A 16,731-nucleotide genomic window follows, 5' to 3' on the forward strand; every position below is an offset into this window, starting at 1 on the left:
TTTTGTTTCAGGAGGTAGAAGTTAGTCAGAGGGGAGGCAGAAAATAAAATAATTTGGAGACTTGCTCATCAATATCCATGATATGGGAACATCCCATCTCTGAGTGGCTAACAGTACGCTTTCTCTGCCTTCATTCGCTCTTCTTTCTTGGATAATAAATGCCAAACTGATGAAGCTTGGCAAGCCATCATGTATGCATAAATGTATAGTTGTGGGGCAGAATCTGTTGTCTTTCAAATGGTGTCCACACTTAAATGGACAGCATTAGGACCAATCAGAGCAGCAAACAATGTGACACATTAATCTCCATGGAAATCAGCTAAAGGGGCAGCACACCATACACCATCAAAGAAGAAGAAACAAATACATCCTTTACAGTATTTATTTAAAAAGGAAAAAATCTGCCATGTAAAATCAACTCAAATCCATAGGAGCATCAATCCCCTTTAGCCTTTAAAAACAAGTAAACCACTGAGGAGCATATAAAGGTGTCTTTAGAGCAATAAGATGAGTCCATGCGGTCTGAGTAGGTCCAGATGTATCCTGTTCCGGAGTGATAGATCATTTAATTATATTAGGTAATGATCCCCTAAGCCTTTTGGAGTTTTATGTTAAGGAACATAAAAAAATCCCCTTTTCCCCACAAACTTACAAACATTTGACTAATAAGGCTTAATGGTTGGGAGATGTCACACCCAGGTGTATGTGTTTTATTTAGAACTACATAATATTCCCAGGCTTTTATAGCATTAACCCGTAAACATTTTTTATGTTGATCAATCTGAAAGAGTTTGTGATTTAAAACGAGTATTTTCTCTGGCCTTATGGTCTTTGATTGTGTGAAAATCGACATTAATGACAAAATCCAAGCAGGTTTTTAACTGAGAAACTCAGCAGTTCTTGTTTGACAATCTACGTGTGGTATATTTGGGCTCATTAAAATTGATATCTGTGCTGAGCATCAAAAAAAAAGAATAAAGAAAAAAAACACGCAAAAGTGAGAAAGAGAAGTTGCTCCCAAATCCCTCAACTCCTCTCAGCTACGGTGACAAAGATACAGGGGTTCCGCCAGGAAAGTCAGAAGTTGCTTTAAGACAAAGTTGTGTGGAAAACAAGAAAGTGAGCTTACATATGTGGGTGAAAGTGCCTGTAAGAGGAAAAATAAGAAGGGGGTGAGGAGGGGGAGTGATGGGAGGGCGAGAGGGGAGGATGCTGTGCCAATGGTTCATCAAAAATTAATGCCGAGCGCATCGGTATAGAGATCACGTAGTTGAAAAACAACACATGCCAACAGCCTGGAGTCTCCTGCCTCAGCTCCTCTAGTGCCTCTCCTTTACCCTCCACCCTTCCCTTGCACCGGCGCAGGGCCTTTCTGATCAGGTGGTGGAGGGAGATATGAGCGCTGACACTTTGGAGAGTTCACACGGAGTGCATTGCCTGTAATTGATGGAAGTGTAGCCACTGTACACTCACAGCGATGCCCTAATTGCTGCTTTTAACATCTTAAAATGGAGATCTGAGCCACACTTTGCATATAAACATGTTTTTTTTTTCTCTTTTCAAAAGAAAAGGGGATAAGATATGAAGAAAAACAAAAGCTGTGCATCTGCATTTCAATGCAAACCAAAAAAAAGAGGATACGATACTCAGGCGTGGCTTAAACTCTGGCAGGAGCATAAACGTGAAGGCAGCCCCGCTTATTCATCAGAGCGCCTCTTACAGCTGACTGGATGGAAACATGGAATCAATCACCATCTCCATACATTATAAGCTCTTCAATAAACTCAAAGTGATGACAGAGCTATCATGTCCCTGTTTAATGATGGCCCAGTGTCACACATCAGTCCATTAAAAGTCTGAGTGTGAGTGTGTGTGTGTGTGTGTGTGTGTGTGTGTGTGTGTGTGTGCGCGCGTGTGTGTGTGATACCTGCTGCGTTGACTTTGCCCAAGTCTCTGAGTGTGTTCTGGCTCTCTGGGCTCGTTTTAGTTCTGGATGGAGATTTAAAAAAATAAAAAATAAAGAAAAGAAATCAGTGTTAGAATTAGGAAGCCAATGAATTACCAATGATTCACCTAAAGAGTTTATATAGAAAGTGCCAATAAGAAATTAATCCTATGTATGTGATGATGTCTGTCAAACCCACGCTGGTCACACACACACACGTCACACTCCCTATCCTCCATCACCGTCTCCAAAGTAGTTTTCCCTCCCACTTAACAGCTCCAAAGCAGGGATGAAGAATTCTATGTGAGCGAGCACATTAGGGAAAAAAAACTAGTAAAAGAAAGTGAAACGTCTTCAAAGCAGCGCCGTGCTAATAGCACTGGGCTGTCACTAGTCCTGTGCGTATGGAGCATCTGCCGGCACCGAGTCTGACAGGTGTCTGGTGTGTGTGCGTGCGTGTGCGTGCGTGTGCACAAGCGTCGCCCTGAAGCGGAATGCCATCCGTATTACAGGGAAGAGGCTTGTTCGCTGGTAATTGGGTTGTTCAGAAGCCAGGAAGGAGCTGCCAGCAGTGAGGAGGAAACACGCGTCCTGTCACGTTGCTTGTTATTAGCAGGGACAAGGCTGAGAAGAGACGAGCTCTGTGTGTGTGTGTGTGTGTGTGTGTGTGTGTGTGTGTGTGTGTGTGTGTGAAAAACGCAGGAGAGACTCCGCAATGCCGTCTTATGATGAGGGTGCACCATTTTTCCAGCTGCATCCCTTTCACCGGAGTGTCCCCCATCCACTCAACGTTGCTGGCAGCAGTGGAGGCTGAGGGTTCTGCACACTTGGCCTTTAGGGAGGCCAGCAGACCAATCAGGGCCTGCAGCAGGGTGCGTCACTTTAAGGCAAACTCCCAAAAATTAAAAGAGGAGCAATAATCTTTTTTTTAATCAAGTGTCATTGAGAGAGGAAACCTCCTTAGATATAGATTTTTGTAAATATAATTGAATTTGCTTAAACTTAATATCAATAACTTTTCTTCTTTGCTGCAGAGACAATAAAATCTTAGCTGAGTTGGAAAAAAAACTTACAATTTTGAGCGTATGCACATTAAAATGTGTTTGGCACACATTCAAACTTGATCCATATAAATGACTTGTCAGAGCAGATGATGACACTGTCAGCTTCTTGTTCTTGTCTGGGGTGACGGTGGCACAGGAGTTAAATGCTCGTCCCGTAATCGGAAGGTTGCAGGTTCGAGCTCTGCTCAGTTTGTTTCTGTCATTGTGTCCTTGGGCAAGACACTTAACCACCCTTGCCCGCTGGTGGGGGTGGTCGGAGGGACCAGTGGCACCAGTGCTCTGCAGCCTGGCCTCTGTCAGTACGCCCCAGGGCAGCTGCGGCTACATCGTAGCTCATCCCCACCAGGGTGTGAGTAGGTAAATGACCTGGGAAGGGGGGACTCTAGAAGGCGCTATATCAAATACAGGGCATTTACTATTTGTTGAACTTTTTTTTAGGATGACGGAAATGGAGAAAAATGTGGCGCTTTATTAAGCCAGCAGGAGGAAAACCTCCGTTTAATTACAGCGTCCCTTCTGCTAACAGCGATCAGCACCGTCTAGCCAGCCGGCAAGTTAAACGCTCGTCTCAACAGTCGGTCAATCAGCCTCCGTGTCAGGTCGCCACAGCTTTGGACTCGTGCCCTGATGGCAGCTCATCTTCTGGAGCGGAAGGAACAGCGTCTCTAAAATATGACATCAGTCACAAAAGAAACATAAAAAAAGCTCACGTTTCTCCTCTCGACCTTTGTAACTCGCTGTAGCCGTTTTCCCCCTAAATCTAACTCAAAAGTAATTAATTCTCCCCCTCATTCTTAATTGAATCCTGAAGTGATTGTATTAAAACACCGCCATTTTCTCCATGACAGGTTTAGCTCTGAAATTTCAGTGAGATGGAGTGTGGCAGACTTATAAACGCTTCAGCGTGAGCTTAATTGATTAAGACTGTCAAGTTCATTGAAATGATGTACAATATCATAAATTCAGACCATGAAACTGAGGAAACAAGATTTGCTTTTGCTTTCTGTTCTCGGTTTCTAGCAGGCTTTGTCACTTTGCTTTCGCTCTTTCTTTTAGGGTCAAAGGATTTTACATGCCCTTTGGCATTTCTTTATCTCACCCGCACAGACTTGCAATCCTTGTTTTATTCCGTTCCGCTCATGTCTGTGTTAAAATTTACTAAAGCAGTGAAAAAGAAAAAGAAAGTGCTGGGAAACGTTGGGAGAGGAGTGATGGAGGGAAGAGAGGAATATGGTCAGTGCATGAACCAGTAGCCTTCACGTGAACCTGTTCCCTGGTGACTCCTGCTCCTCTCCAGGCCAACTACCTGCTGGTTGAACAGCAGATGGAGGGTGTGTGTGTGTGTGTGTGTGTGTGTGTGTGTGTGTGTGTGTGTGTGTGTGTGTGTGTGTGTGTGTGTGTGTGTAAGAGATTGTATCAAAAGGGGGATTTAGTAGGCAAGGATAAATCAAGAAAGGTGGGGAAAGGGAGTGAGGGCTCGGAGCTGGACGTAAGGTAAAGACACAAGGGCCTGATGGGGTATCTATCTGTTCAAGCGTGTGTGTGTGTGTGTGTGAGAGAGAGAGAGAGAGAGAGAGAGGAGGGGGCTTAACCTCCCTGTGTATCCCTCCTGTCAGCCCCACACACACAGATAAGATCAGACCTGGGCATGACCCGTCACATGCCAACTCCTCAAGTGCTGGCTGACCTCCACTTGTCTGTCTCCAGCTTTCCCTCAGAGCACCTCTTCCTCCACCCTCCAGGTGTTCCTTTGTTCCTTTTCTTTCACTCTTCTCATTGTATCTTTAAAACTCACCTGTTTCACTTCATACCGCTGTCTGTCCTTAAACTACGTGGGTGGAAACTTGACAAAGGAGGCGTAGCGAACTGCTGGATGAATAATTCTGTTATTTTAGACGCACTGAAGCCAACAAAGACAGGACGGAGACAAAAGCTGAGAAGACTAGCTAGACGTAATGGCATATGAAGCTTCAAAAAATGACACGTTTTCTAGAACGGCATTATTTTTGTTTAAAGTGTCAAAAAATTTAAGAGGTGCTTTGTGAGGGTAGTGAAAGGAGAGAGCCCCTATCAGGTCAAAAATACATTCAGTTGATGTATGACACTCTTTTGTTTTGGCTCTAGGCGCTTTTCAGAATGCACACCAACAAAGGTGTTGACAGAAGGCTGTGTGTAACCGACCTGCCGGTCCCGGGGCTTGTGCAGCTGTGTGAGACCGGTCCGGTCCTGTGATGAGCGCTGCTGGGGCTCTGAGCTAAAGCTCCCAGGGCGGGCAGGTAAGAGCACACCTGTCAGGAGTCACACAGACACACAAGGTTAGACAGAGCCTTGATGCATCGAGAGGAAGGAGGTGTCCCTGCAGAGCTGGGCGGATGGGAGAACCAGATGTTCTACTGCAACATTAGAGCGTGCACCGTTTAACACGGTTAAAATTTACAAATGAAAGCTGAAAAAAATGTCTCTTTATAGAATAACAATAAATAATACAGCAGGGAAAGGAAACATGGACGACTTCTGTATTAGTTATTCTGGAAAGATCGTGATCTCTAAAAAGTAGCAGGGGTTTCCAAAAGTTGGATTTAAACAGCAAAATGCTAATAAATAAATAAATAAATTAATTAATTAATACATAAATAAATAAAGACAAAGGTTTGCTAACAAATGAACGAAAATTTAAACTAAAAACAACCTGAGTCATATCCAGTTACCTACATGTTTAATGCAGATGAAAAAATCTCCCAAATTAAAACTTCCACATGTTGCTGAGGAGTAGTAAATATCATACTGACCGGAGGTGCTGATATTGTTACTGATGAGGCCAGTTTTCCTCATTCACATGCCCGATGTTTAAGTCACATTCCTGACCATGTGTACTGCAGAGCTGCACCAACAGACCTCCTCCGATCCCTTCTAACAAAGCTAGCTAAAAAACAACCAACCTTTGCCACTTAAAGTTTGAACATTCCTGTTTCACAGAAACACACACCTTCAGGAACGTGATAGAATATCTTGTATGTAAACCAGGACATCAAAGTCCCTAATGGCCTGATGGAGGAGGCAGGATCAGGGCTTTGATTTGCAAACTAGTTTGCATGAACCAAAACCGCGCTGCAAGTTAAAAGCTTGCTGCTCCGTACGTCTCTGCTTCAATCGAAACAACTTCAAGGAAATAAGAAGTCCATTAGCTCATTTTTCTGACCTTTACTAGAATCAACATGGATTTAGGTTTCTATTGACCAAACAGTTGGTGTTAACTTACAAAACTGTAAAAGAAGTGTATAAAAAAGATAGACATGAACCATTTTCTTGAGAGAATGCGGCTCATCTCCCACGGTGAACCCATTTCTGCAGCAGAGATTCCTAAATACGGCATCTGCCACCACCAACTTCAGCCTGGAGGAGCGAATGCTGGCAACCAGCTCCACCAAAACAGCTGGAGGTAGATCTACAGGAGAAAGGAGAGAAAAGAAGCGACTTAGTTAAATATCACCTACAAATAAAATGCTTCTAATGTTTTAAGCCTCCTGAATCTGATTATTAATTAAAGGAAAAAAAAAGAGGAATCTGACAACAATCTATGGACATACTCTGTGTTTTTGTTGCATACCCTGGCTAACAACTGCGAAATGCTCTGATAGGTCTTTGAGGCCCTTTTCCACCAAGTGCTGATTGAGTCTGAAATGCTGCTGACACCAGAACTCCACCAACACGGACAGCAGATGCAGCATGGTGTCTGCCAAATGCAGCTTCTGCGTCTCCTCCCTCTCAGCCCCGCCCTTCGACGAAGACAAGCAAATTCACAGAAATGAACTAAAAACAGCCATAACACTTAAAAAAATACATAGCCGGTAAATAAAGCGCCTACCATGTTAGCAGCCTGCACTATGAGCTGAGTGAGCTGCTTCACAGATCGAGACAACAATGTGGAGCGTTCCCACACAGTCCAGAAGGTTCCATACAGCAACGAACCAGAAGAAAATGTGGAGGGGGCTTGTGTCGCCTGGTGCCGCACAAAGTCTCTGCTGGAGGGAAAGGTTATCATGTTTCTGATTCTTACTCTGCAGGAAAATCCATTCTTGTAAGTGAACATAAGAATATGTAGGGATGCACGATATATCTGTATCAACATCTGTATCAGTCTGATGGGCACAACTGGAATGCTCAAATGGTCTTGTTCACTGAGAAACAGTGTAGTATTGCCTCAGTTTGAATTAAAATCAGTCACTCTGAGTTTCACATAAATCCATCCATCCATCCAACCATTTTTAGCCGCTTATCCCGAGTCGGGTTGCAGGGACAGCAGCCTAAGCCGAGAAGCCCGCTTCCCTCTCCCCAGCTACTTGGGCCAGCTCCTCCAGGGGAATTCAATGTATTCCCTGGCCAGCCGTGATATAGTCCCTTCAGCGTGTCCTGGGTGCTCCCTTGGGTCTCCTCCCAGTCAGATGTGCCCAGAAAACCTCACCAGGGAGGCGTCCAGGAGGCATCCTGACCAGATGGCCGAGCCACCTCAACTGGCTCCTTTTGATGTGGAGAAGCAGCGGGTCTACTCCGAGCCCCTCCGAGATGACCAAGCTTCTCTCCCGTTCTCTAAGGGAGAGCCCAGCGATCCTACGAAGAAAACTCATTTTGGCTGCTTCTCTCTGCGATCTTGTTCTCAGCCTGCCGGCTCAGCGCGCTCTTCACTACGACAGACCTGCGTTTGTGCCACCACACTTGGTAGTAATATAACCACAACGCCAGACTTGCGAATGCATATTACGCCTTGGCACAACAGGGGTAGGTGTCATGATCACGTGGGGAGTTACTGCCAAGCTTCAACCGGCAACTCTATTTAAAATGAAAGTAAAACAGGCAATAAGTTTCAGTTTTGTTTCCAGAACCAGCTGAGATGATAAAGTGGAGCGATGCAGAGCTCCAGGAGCTTCTCTCCATTAGCGCTGGAGGTCAGATCACCAGAGACTGAGTGACAGCCACCTCTAGGAGCGGCTTAGGGCTGCACACTGTATCGCAAATATATTATCGCGATATCAGCATGCGCAATATGCATATCGCAAAGAACAGCTAAATATTGCAATGAATGGTCAACTAAAATGTTTGCTACGCATAATTCATTCTGTCAGTCAAACAAAAGCATGACATTTTTTTGAACAAATCAAATATAGCTCTTCAGCCATTTGGCCAATTGGGTGGGTTCTCATAGGTTAGATGCCCACCCCCCGAGGTGGAAGGAACTTAATTTGGATGGTTAGCCAACACCTGAGTTAGCTTTGTTCTGCTCTTTCTGCTGATTCTGCTTTTCCACTGATCCACTGATTACCTTTTCTTGTTAATTTTCTTTTTCCCTTTCCTCACATCTTTTGCTTCTCTCATTTTTATGATTTTTTGTCATGATTTAATTTCTTTGTTTTTGATTATTTTTGCCCAAGTTAAGTTTTTATTTATCGCAAGTAATATCGCCATCGCAATATTAATCACTGTTATGGCATATTGCAGGTTTTCCTAATATCGTGCAGCCCTAGAGCGGCTTGTCAGAAAAATGTAAGGAGCATGGCTTGGATCGCAATAAAAAGCAAGTTATGTCCAAGTTAAACGGAAGTCAGCGGCAGTGCTGAGACTACCCCCATACCCCCTTTATACCGTAATCTTTTGTAAAAAAGGACACAATTACTGCCACGGTCTGAACAATTCTAAACAACATAAGGCTCCCTGATGCCAGCTCGGTGTTGGGGCAAATTGGCGGCATTGTTTTCTTAGATGCTTTTGACACCTCCTCCTCCTCCAACAAACTTCTACCTCATGAAAAAAGAGCACCAGAGCTTTTTTTTTCCTCATAGAAAATGACTCACAAAGCATTAGTCCATACTAGAGACCACAGCAGATGCAGTGAAAAAAAACTAGTGAATGAGACACTTAACGACTGATGTTCATTTCCATCTTGTTGCAGTTTGCATCTGTTTCAGGAGGGCTAGGGGGTTGGTTAAAGAGCAAGTCACTCCAAATCAACATTTTTTTGCTGATAAACTATATAAATGAGTGTCTGATCGTGCTGCAGACACGTGTAGTCAATAATTCGGCACTTTAGTGCATCTTAGTTAAAATTTAAATATTCTGCCTAAAACTGTCAGTGTTGCACCGTCATCAGGTAAAAACTCTGCACTGCATTTGAATTTAAATCTGCCGTCGCTATTGGCTAAGAGGTATACTATGATGTTAGATGGTGCATTATGATGTCACAGTGTTGTGAGTGTGTGTATTTGTTAGCGGCTCCACCCTCTCGGTCTGCTAGGCAAAAGCATTTGTTGCATTTTTCAAACAGGATGTGGGAGTTGAGTAAGAATCTGGTAGGGGGTGACTTGCTCTTTAAGTGTTATTTGTTCAAGCATGTGATAGTGACACAGCTCAGGATTTTGGGAGTGCTTAGGGAAGCAACGTTGGTGGTGTGATCGCTGTTACACAAAGTGTTGTCCTCATAACAGCAGTATAAATAACAGATATGGATCAAAATGATCACATTGATGAATCCCAAAAGTTAATGCTTTAAGAAAAAGATACTGACAGAGTATATTTAAATGTTTACCCGCTGGTGACAGAGTGAAGCTCCCCCTGGAAGAGCTTGAGGCAAAAAGAAAGGATGTCATAATGAAAATCAACCAGAGTCGGTAAGGTTGGTCCGGCCAGCGGGTGGCAGGTGATGTTGCTGGATAGACAGTACCTACAAAGAAAACCATTTTGCTGATCAAGTTTCAAAATGCTTAAACTGCTGATTAAGAGAAACCTTCAGGATATGTCAGATTACCTGATGGCCGTCTCCAGAAAAGGCCACAAGCCTGTCTTACACTGAGGACACTGCAGCACTTGAGCGTAGTATTTCTTCACCGAGTTGGGCGCCAGCCATGGCGGGTTGGTGAGGAGCAGGTTTTCCAAAACTTGGTGGAAGTTCCTCAGGAAGACGGATGTGGCGTTACCCTATACAATGTAAACACAGCAAGAGTTTCAGTTGATTGAAACGATTAGAGCGACTGCAACAATTTCCTGTGCGTGGAGAATTGTTAAAAAGCTTGCTTGAATCCAGCTTCTTTCTATTAAACATGTGCTTCTTTGACTGAAGCAGTGGATGTGTGCATGTGGAGCAAAATGACAGTTACTCTACAAGTCCTAGCTACAAATATTCAAAAATGTTGTGAAACCAGTGATCCACTTGCACCCCCCCGGGCTCATGCAGCAGCAGCAGGTGGGAATTTATACAGCCTGGTAATTCTAGTCTTACCTGCTGTGCGTATTGTAAGAGCGAGATCAGGTACGTCGCTGGTGGCAACAGACCAGGGAACGCCGAGCTTCTGATAGAGTCTAAGGCTTCAACGAAGAGGCCACACTCTATCATGGTACCGACGTTGCTGAAGTCTGCTAGTATCGCCTGGAGGAATAACAGAACAATGGTGAAATTAAGGGGGAGAGGAGGATATGGAAAGGAGGAAGAAACGTGGCACTCAACCAGACAGATGGTAGTAGGAAAAGGGAGCAGAAGGGTAATGGAAATAAGTAGCGAATGGGCATCAAAAGTTCCTGGGGGTCATTTCTGACCGTCGCTTATTGGCAAATAGCATACGGAGCGAGAAAGTCCTGAATGGAAATACAAGAGCACTTCTAATATCAATCTGACAGACGTCCACTTGGGTAAAGTACGGACAGGACGGTGGAGAGTATTGTTAATAGGTCTGCCAATCAAAGCTCTCAGAGGTGGTAAAATCGGTGACCTGGTTTTGATGCGCCCTTGCTCTTGGTGTCACTTTCCATTGAAATGTATGACATAAAGAAAATTGAATGACCTGATCTGCTTGATGAAACACAGAGTTATCTTGTAGATGTATGTATAGCGGTGATCGTGGATGGGGGTGGATACGTGCGTGAGTCTACCTGTGAGTGAGGATGATGAGGGTCGTGGTAACCTAGAAACTGAAGGAAGCGCAGTCTCGGCTGGCCCTAGGAGAGAAAATACACGTCAGCGATGTCGGGAACGAAACCAACAAACAAGAATCTTTAAGAAGGCAAAGAAACACACCTCCTTCTCAATAACAACACTCTTGAGCTCTGCCTCCAAATTAGAATAATCCTCGTCAAGATAACTGTCTTTCTCAGCCAGGTGATCTTGGATGTTTAATTTCATGTCCACACAGTTGCTCTGCCCAAATGAGAAAGGCAGATAGTTTTTCAGCATTATAACACCTTCCTCTTAGGTCGAGGTCCTCGCTACGAGGTAAAAAATCTTAGAATTTGGACGTTTTCGAAAGGTCTCTGCAAGGTCTTTAGTAAAACTGCACAACTTAGGTCTTCTAAAAGACTTTCATGGGGAAGTTTGCAACGTTTAAAACACTTCTAAGAACAACTTGTCTGTGTTGTTACCAACAGTGACAAAATATACAATTACAGGGGAAAAAATGGATTAACTTACCCCAAAAAGGTGCTGGACTATGTGGCTCACGGGGTAGCAGGGAGCATCTTGGGATTTTGATGACTCTGTTACAGGTTTTGCCATGACATGAGTAATGCTGGTGAAGGTCGGAGGAGGACTGTTGTAAACTTCGGCTCTACCAGCTTTCAGCAGCCTGAGTGAGAGGTAGAAAAAGGCAGATTTGTGATTTTTTTACAGCTTTATTCATGTACAGATGTTTGCAGTAAACCTCTGTCTGACCGTTTGAACATGTCTCTCCTGGTGGGCTCTTGAACCATGAGGAGAACTCGCCAGCCCTGGAAAGCTCCGGTTATCCTCCTGTTGGTCACCTTCTCCCTCCATTGGCGGACGGGGTAAAAGGCAGCTGAGGACCTTGTGAAAATGGCCACTTCATACGATCTCTCGTCCAACCAGGAGCCATTTTTAACACTGTCCAGGACATATTTCGGAGTCACGACCCACTTTCCTGGGAACAGAGACACAGCAGCAGATTTTGGATGACTCACGACAGTTGACAGTCATATTTAGAATGTTTATTCAATCTAAATAAATTAAAATAATGATCATTTTCCTCATTTTCACAATTAAAAAGACTGACCTGCTGCACAAAATGCCAAAAACTTCTCACCAGGCAAAACCTGGGGGATGATGAGGTGGGTGCTGTAGTGCTTATATACCTGTAATATAACCATTTCATCCATTTAGAGACATGTTACAGAAGAAAAATAGGTTACAGAAAGATCCAGTAAACTTGTGCTCAAAAAGGCAAAGCATATCTACAACTTTATTTTTTATATAATGAACAACTCCATTAGGTATTAATATTTATTATTATAACCTTTCACTTTTAAGATTCTTAATTCAATTTCTCAGAACTTTACAAAAATCATTAATTATTTACATTTGTAGTTGATTTTATTATTATCATTACCTTCCACTTTGAACTGACTGCAACTCTATTTCTCCACTTTTTAAATAAAGTTAATGTAATTTATATCTCTCTATCAATTCATCCATTTAAATCCGCTTATCCGAGTCGGGTCGTAGGGTCAGCAGCCTAAGCAGAGAAGTCCAGACTTCCCTCTCCCCAGCCACCTGGGTCAGCTCCTCTAGGGGAATCCCAAAGCGTTCCCTGGCCAGCCAAGAGACTTGTGGGCCATTCCCATCTGTACCGGGTCGGCCCGGGCCGGGTAGCCCCAGTCGGCCTTAGCCTGGCCCGGTTGATTCCACACATCCTTGCCTTAAGCCCATGTGGGCTGATTCTACCCACCAATCAGAGGCTTGCTCTAATGGAAGGTGTGAATTTGCTGTCAGCAGTGGGTGTGTTGGCCCTGGTCGGCCTGAAGCAGACCCCCTCGAGAAGAGGGCTGAGTATCAGCCTTGGTTGGCCCGGAAAAATACCAGGCCACCAAGATATGTAAACAACCTACGCTACCCGGCCCGGACCGACCCGGTACAGATGGGAATGGCCCAATAGTCCCTCCTGCATGTCCTGGGTCTTCCTTTAGTAGGGATGTCTTGATACAACATTTTTACTTCCAAAACGATACTGATATTGCAGCCTTCAACATTGACCGATACCGATATCAGTCCAATACAATATCAGCACAAATCATACATACTTTTCCCTATTTTGTAGAGTGGAGTGTATGAAAGGCTTGATCAGGTGCCATTACTCAGAGAACAAAAGCCAGCAGCAGTAAGTATGAAAAACCGATGCGAAAATCCTCATACAGTGTTTTATGATGCTGCTTGAAATGTGCAATGACGTATTACTCTTCCCCGGTTCTGTCCCACCACAGGAAACTTGAGCATGACAAGTGTTGCACTGACCCACACTGACAAATACTGCCACATGGCCGACATTGCTCTTGTTCCTTGCTACGTCGCTAGCATGCACTTAGTACTTCTGATCATGTGGGCTTTGCATGCTGGATAGAATTGCTGGAATGAAATTTAAAGCAGAACGAATTGATTGTCAAAGATTTTTGATGCAGTCCGATATAATCCAACACGGGTATTTTGGGCTGATATCAGACCTATTTCCGATTTCAGTATCAGACATCCCTATCCTTTAGGTCTCCTCCTAGTTGGATGTGCCTAAAAAAACTCACCAGGGAGGCGTCCAGGAGACATTCCCCTAACCAGATGCTCGAGCCATCATAACTGGGCTACCCTCGATGTGGAGAAGCTGTTTTGGTGTCTATAACTGTATCTACGTTCCTCTTTCAGTCACTGCTGTTGTTTTACCTGCCTGTTAAATCTAATTTGCTGTTAAGCACTTTGCACAACACCAAACTGTATGAAAAGTTTTTTATGGATAATGTTCAATAGACTGTGTATATTAAATACAGCATATTTCATAGTGAACAACATTTGAAACTTTAGAAAAAGGCAGATATCCAACCAGCTATTGAAGCTCTGTGAGAATAAATTCCAACATTATTATTTCTTTAAATTATAATACATCCAGTTAACACTTTTGTAGTGTACCATAAGGCCTTTGAACCTCACGTGAACTGCAAACGGAAAAATAATTAGCCAGTGGTAACGCCTTCAGCGCCTATCAGGAAAACAAATACTGAGCACCAAATATGTCTGCTTGAGAAAGTCGTTTATCAGCAGCTGGTCTCACATTTAGCTGACTCAGATCTGTTTGAGGTTTTCCAATCAGGGTTCAGGTCTGGCCATAGCACAGAGTCAGCTCTACTGAGGGTTTTAAATGATATATATCTATCACTAGATCAGGGTACATCTGTGGTGCTTCTGTTGTTAGACCTGACGGCAGCCTTCGACACAGTTGACCACGCAATTCTACTCGATTGCTTGGAACGATGGGTTGGGATCAAAGGGTCAGCTCTGGATTGGTTTAGATCGTATCTCCACAACAGGACATTCTGTGTTAAACTGGGTGATGTTTTTTTCTTCTTGGGAGGGGCTCCGCTGGGGGGTCCCGCAGGGATCAATCCTTGGTCCTCTTTTGTTTACCATTTATCTGCTTCCTCTGGGGTCAATCATTCGTAAACATGGCCTATCATTACATCTCAATGCTGACGATTGCCAGATTTACTCTCCATTGGGCCAGGAGAAAGGACACTCCATCCAGTCTTTTTGTCCTGTCTTAACAAGGTGAAGTCTTTGCTAATGGCCAACTATCTGCATCTGAATGAGGGAAGGACAGAGCTCATTGTTTTTCACCCCAACAGCAGGAATGTGGGTCGTTATGTTGATCTTGGCCCTCTTTCTCCCTACTCAAAACCAGTTGTCACCAGTTTGGGGGTGAAAGTTGATGCTGGACTTAAATTTGATGCTCACATCAACTCTGTGATCCGGTCCAGTTTCTTTCACCTGAGACGCCTTGCAAAAATCAAGCCAATGCTGTCAAGAGCCCACCTGGAGCGGGTACTGCATGCATTTGTAATTTCTAGGCTTGATTACTGCAACTCTCTCTATGCAGGGTTGTGTCAGACATCACTGCGTTGCCTACAAGTTGTGCAGAACAGCGCAGCCAGGTTCCTGACTGGGACCAGGAAACGGGACCACATCAGTCCGGTTCTGGCCTCCCTGCACTGGCTTCCGGTTTGTTATCGTTCACACTTCAAACTCCTCGTCTTTGTCTACAATTTCTTCCAGAGTAATGCTCCCCCCCTATCTAGCCACACTCCTGAACAGATATTCCCCATCACGCGCTCTGCGCTCCTCTGACCAAGGCCTGCTCACTGTCCCTCGTTCGAGGTGTCATACTCGCGGGGACCGGGCATTCTCAGTCCTAGCACCGTCACTCTGGAACCAGTTGCCACCCTCAGTTAGGCTGTCCCCATCTCTGCCAGTCTTTAAGAGTCGCCTAAAACCCCACCTCCTCCGCTTGGCGTTTCCTGAACGTGTTTGAATTTGGCCATCTTTAATGTTGATTTTATTTCCCTGTTTTCATTGGTTCACTCTATCCCTTGTTTTACCCATTTGTCTTCTACTAGAATGTTTTACCTTTTTTTGTAATTTGAACTGCTTTTATTTTCGATTTATTCACCATATTTAACTTTGTCATGTACTATGTTCAGCGCCTTGGGCTACCTGACAGGGTTGCGGAAGGCGCTATATAAATAAAGCTTTGATTGATTGATGTTATTAAATTAAAGCTATAGATTCATCATTTTCTGCAGAAAGGTGTGTCATGGGAACTGTTAAGAGACTTCAGTAGATACACAGCCACCATGTTGTTGTTTTTTTATGCAAAAACACTGATTAAGAGCAAGAGTCACATTTTAATTTAGTTTCTTAACCAACAGATTGCAAACTGTCTCGAGTGACAGAAACTAAGAAGCTATTGGTGTATAAAAATCAACTTTTGCAAAATTCGTCACTTTGTTTCCAGTGCATCTGACATTTCCCCCAAAAATCTACAGTAATCTCGACTCACCGAACCACCGATGTATTTCCCACCTAGCTGGTTGATCCCTTTGAGCAAAATTCTCTTCTTTTCACGATTTTTGATCCCAGAGATCTGAAAAATGTGTCTGCAGACCTCCATCACAAAGGTGCGCTAAAACAGAGGATAGAATTAGGTTAAAGTGAAAAAGATCAAGTTACAGATTAAGTAGGCTATTAACTTCCTTAAAATTGTGATGCAGTAATTCTTGTTTGACAGGATGACTTAAGACTGTCTTTTATTATCAGTTGACTGAGCTGAACTCTTGGTTTGATAATACATTGAGGATTCCAACTTTCATTTATAAGATCATATTTATTCAGAAGATATGTAATATAATCACCCCATATGCCACAAACTATTACAATACAGGAGAAATTAACCGTTTGGTTGATTTTATATAGATTTTTTTTTCTAATGATAACAAGCAAACCCAGCTGGCAGCACAGATACCCCCCCCCCCGTTACTGTCAACAAGCTGTTGCTGCAGTAGGTAGGTGTGACTGGGCCATGTACTGGAACTCACACATTGTGATTTGCCTTGCACTTCAATAAACATGAACTATTTTGATTATCAAATGACTGGTAAGGTGCACTGTAGTTGCTGAGATACTTTCAAAATAAATATTACATAGCAGTGCACTATTTAGTTATATGTGGCCACAACTGATTCGTGCTTAGAAACACGTGTTATCCTAATACTTTCCTGTTGTGTATCTCAACAAATACTAAAGATCTCAATTTGTAAACAGAAAATACTCCACTTAGCAACTGCTTAGCTGTGTCATAACGTGTTGATGCTACTTCCATATCTTTGTGTGCTTTTTAGTTCGAATATTTCCCGTTT

The 16,731-nt window shown here is 43.6% G+C and overlaps 2 protein-coding genes across 4 annotated transcripts in view; one reads left to right on the forward strand and one right to left on the reverse strand.

Annotated features, from left to right (window-relative positions):
• The window catches only part of slf1 (SMC5-SMC6 complex localization factor 1), a 43,483-nt gene that overhangs the window by 26,311 nt on the left and 441 nt on the right, over positions 1-16,731 (reverse strand). Inside the window, exons 2-15 of one of the 2 annotated variants that reach the window (XM_015972422.3) lie at positions 15,876-15,998; positions 12,057-12,135; positions 11,699-11,924; positions 11,459-11,612; positions 11,069-11,188; positions 10,924-10,989; positions 10,277-10,423; positions 9,806-9,975; positions 9,587-9,721; positions 6,875-7,028; positions 6,617-6,785; positions 6,309-6,454; positions 5,191-5,297; positions 1,928-1,989 (exon numbers count right to left, since the gene is read on the reverse strand). In XM_015972422.3, coding sequence (XP_015827908.3) covers positions 1,928-1,989; positions 5,191-5,297; positions 6,309-6,454; positions 6,617-6,785; positions 6,875-7,028; positions 9,587-9,721; positions 9,806-9,975; positions 10,277-10,423; positions 10,924-10,989; positions 11,069-11,188; positions 11,459-11,612; positions 11,699-11,924; positions 12,057-12,135; positions 15,876-15,986 — 1,846 coding nt within the window. In that variant the 5' untranslated portion in view covers positions 15,987-15,998. Of the gene's footprint in view, positions 1-1,927; positions 1,990-5,190; positions 5,298-6,308; positions 6,455-6,616; positions 6,786-6,874; positions 7,032-9,586; positions 9,722-9,805; positions 9,976-10,276; positions 10,424-10,923; positions 10,990-11,068; positions 11,189-11,458; positions 11,613-11,698; positions 11,925-12,056; positions 12,136-15,875; positions 15,999-16,731 lie in introns of both variants that reach the window. The other variant, XM_015972420.3, reaches the window with a different exon arrangement.
• The window catches only part of kiaa0825 (KIAA0825 ortholog), a 204,770-nt gene that overhangs the window by 21,429 nt on the left and 166,610 nt on the right, over positions 1-16,731 (forward strand). The gene's annotated exons all lie outside the window — the stretch shown is intronic.

Source organism: Nothobranchius furzeri, chromosome 17 (assembly GCF_043380555.1).
Source record: "Nothobranchius furzeri strain GRZ-AD chromosome 17, NfurGRZ-RIMD1, whole genome shotgun sequence".
NCBI lineage: Eukaryota > Metazoa > Chordata > Actinopteri > Cyprinodontiformes > Nothobranchiidae > Nothobranchius > Nothobranchius furzeri.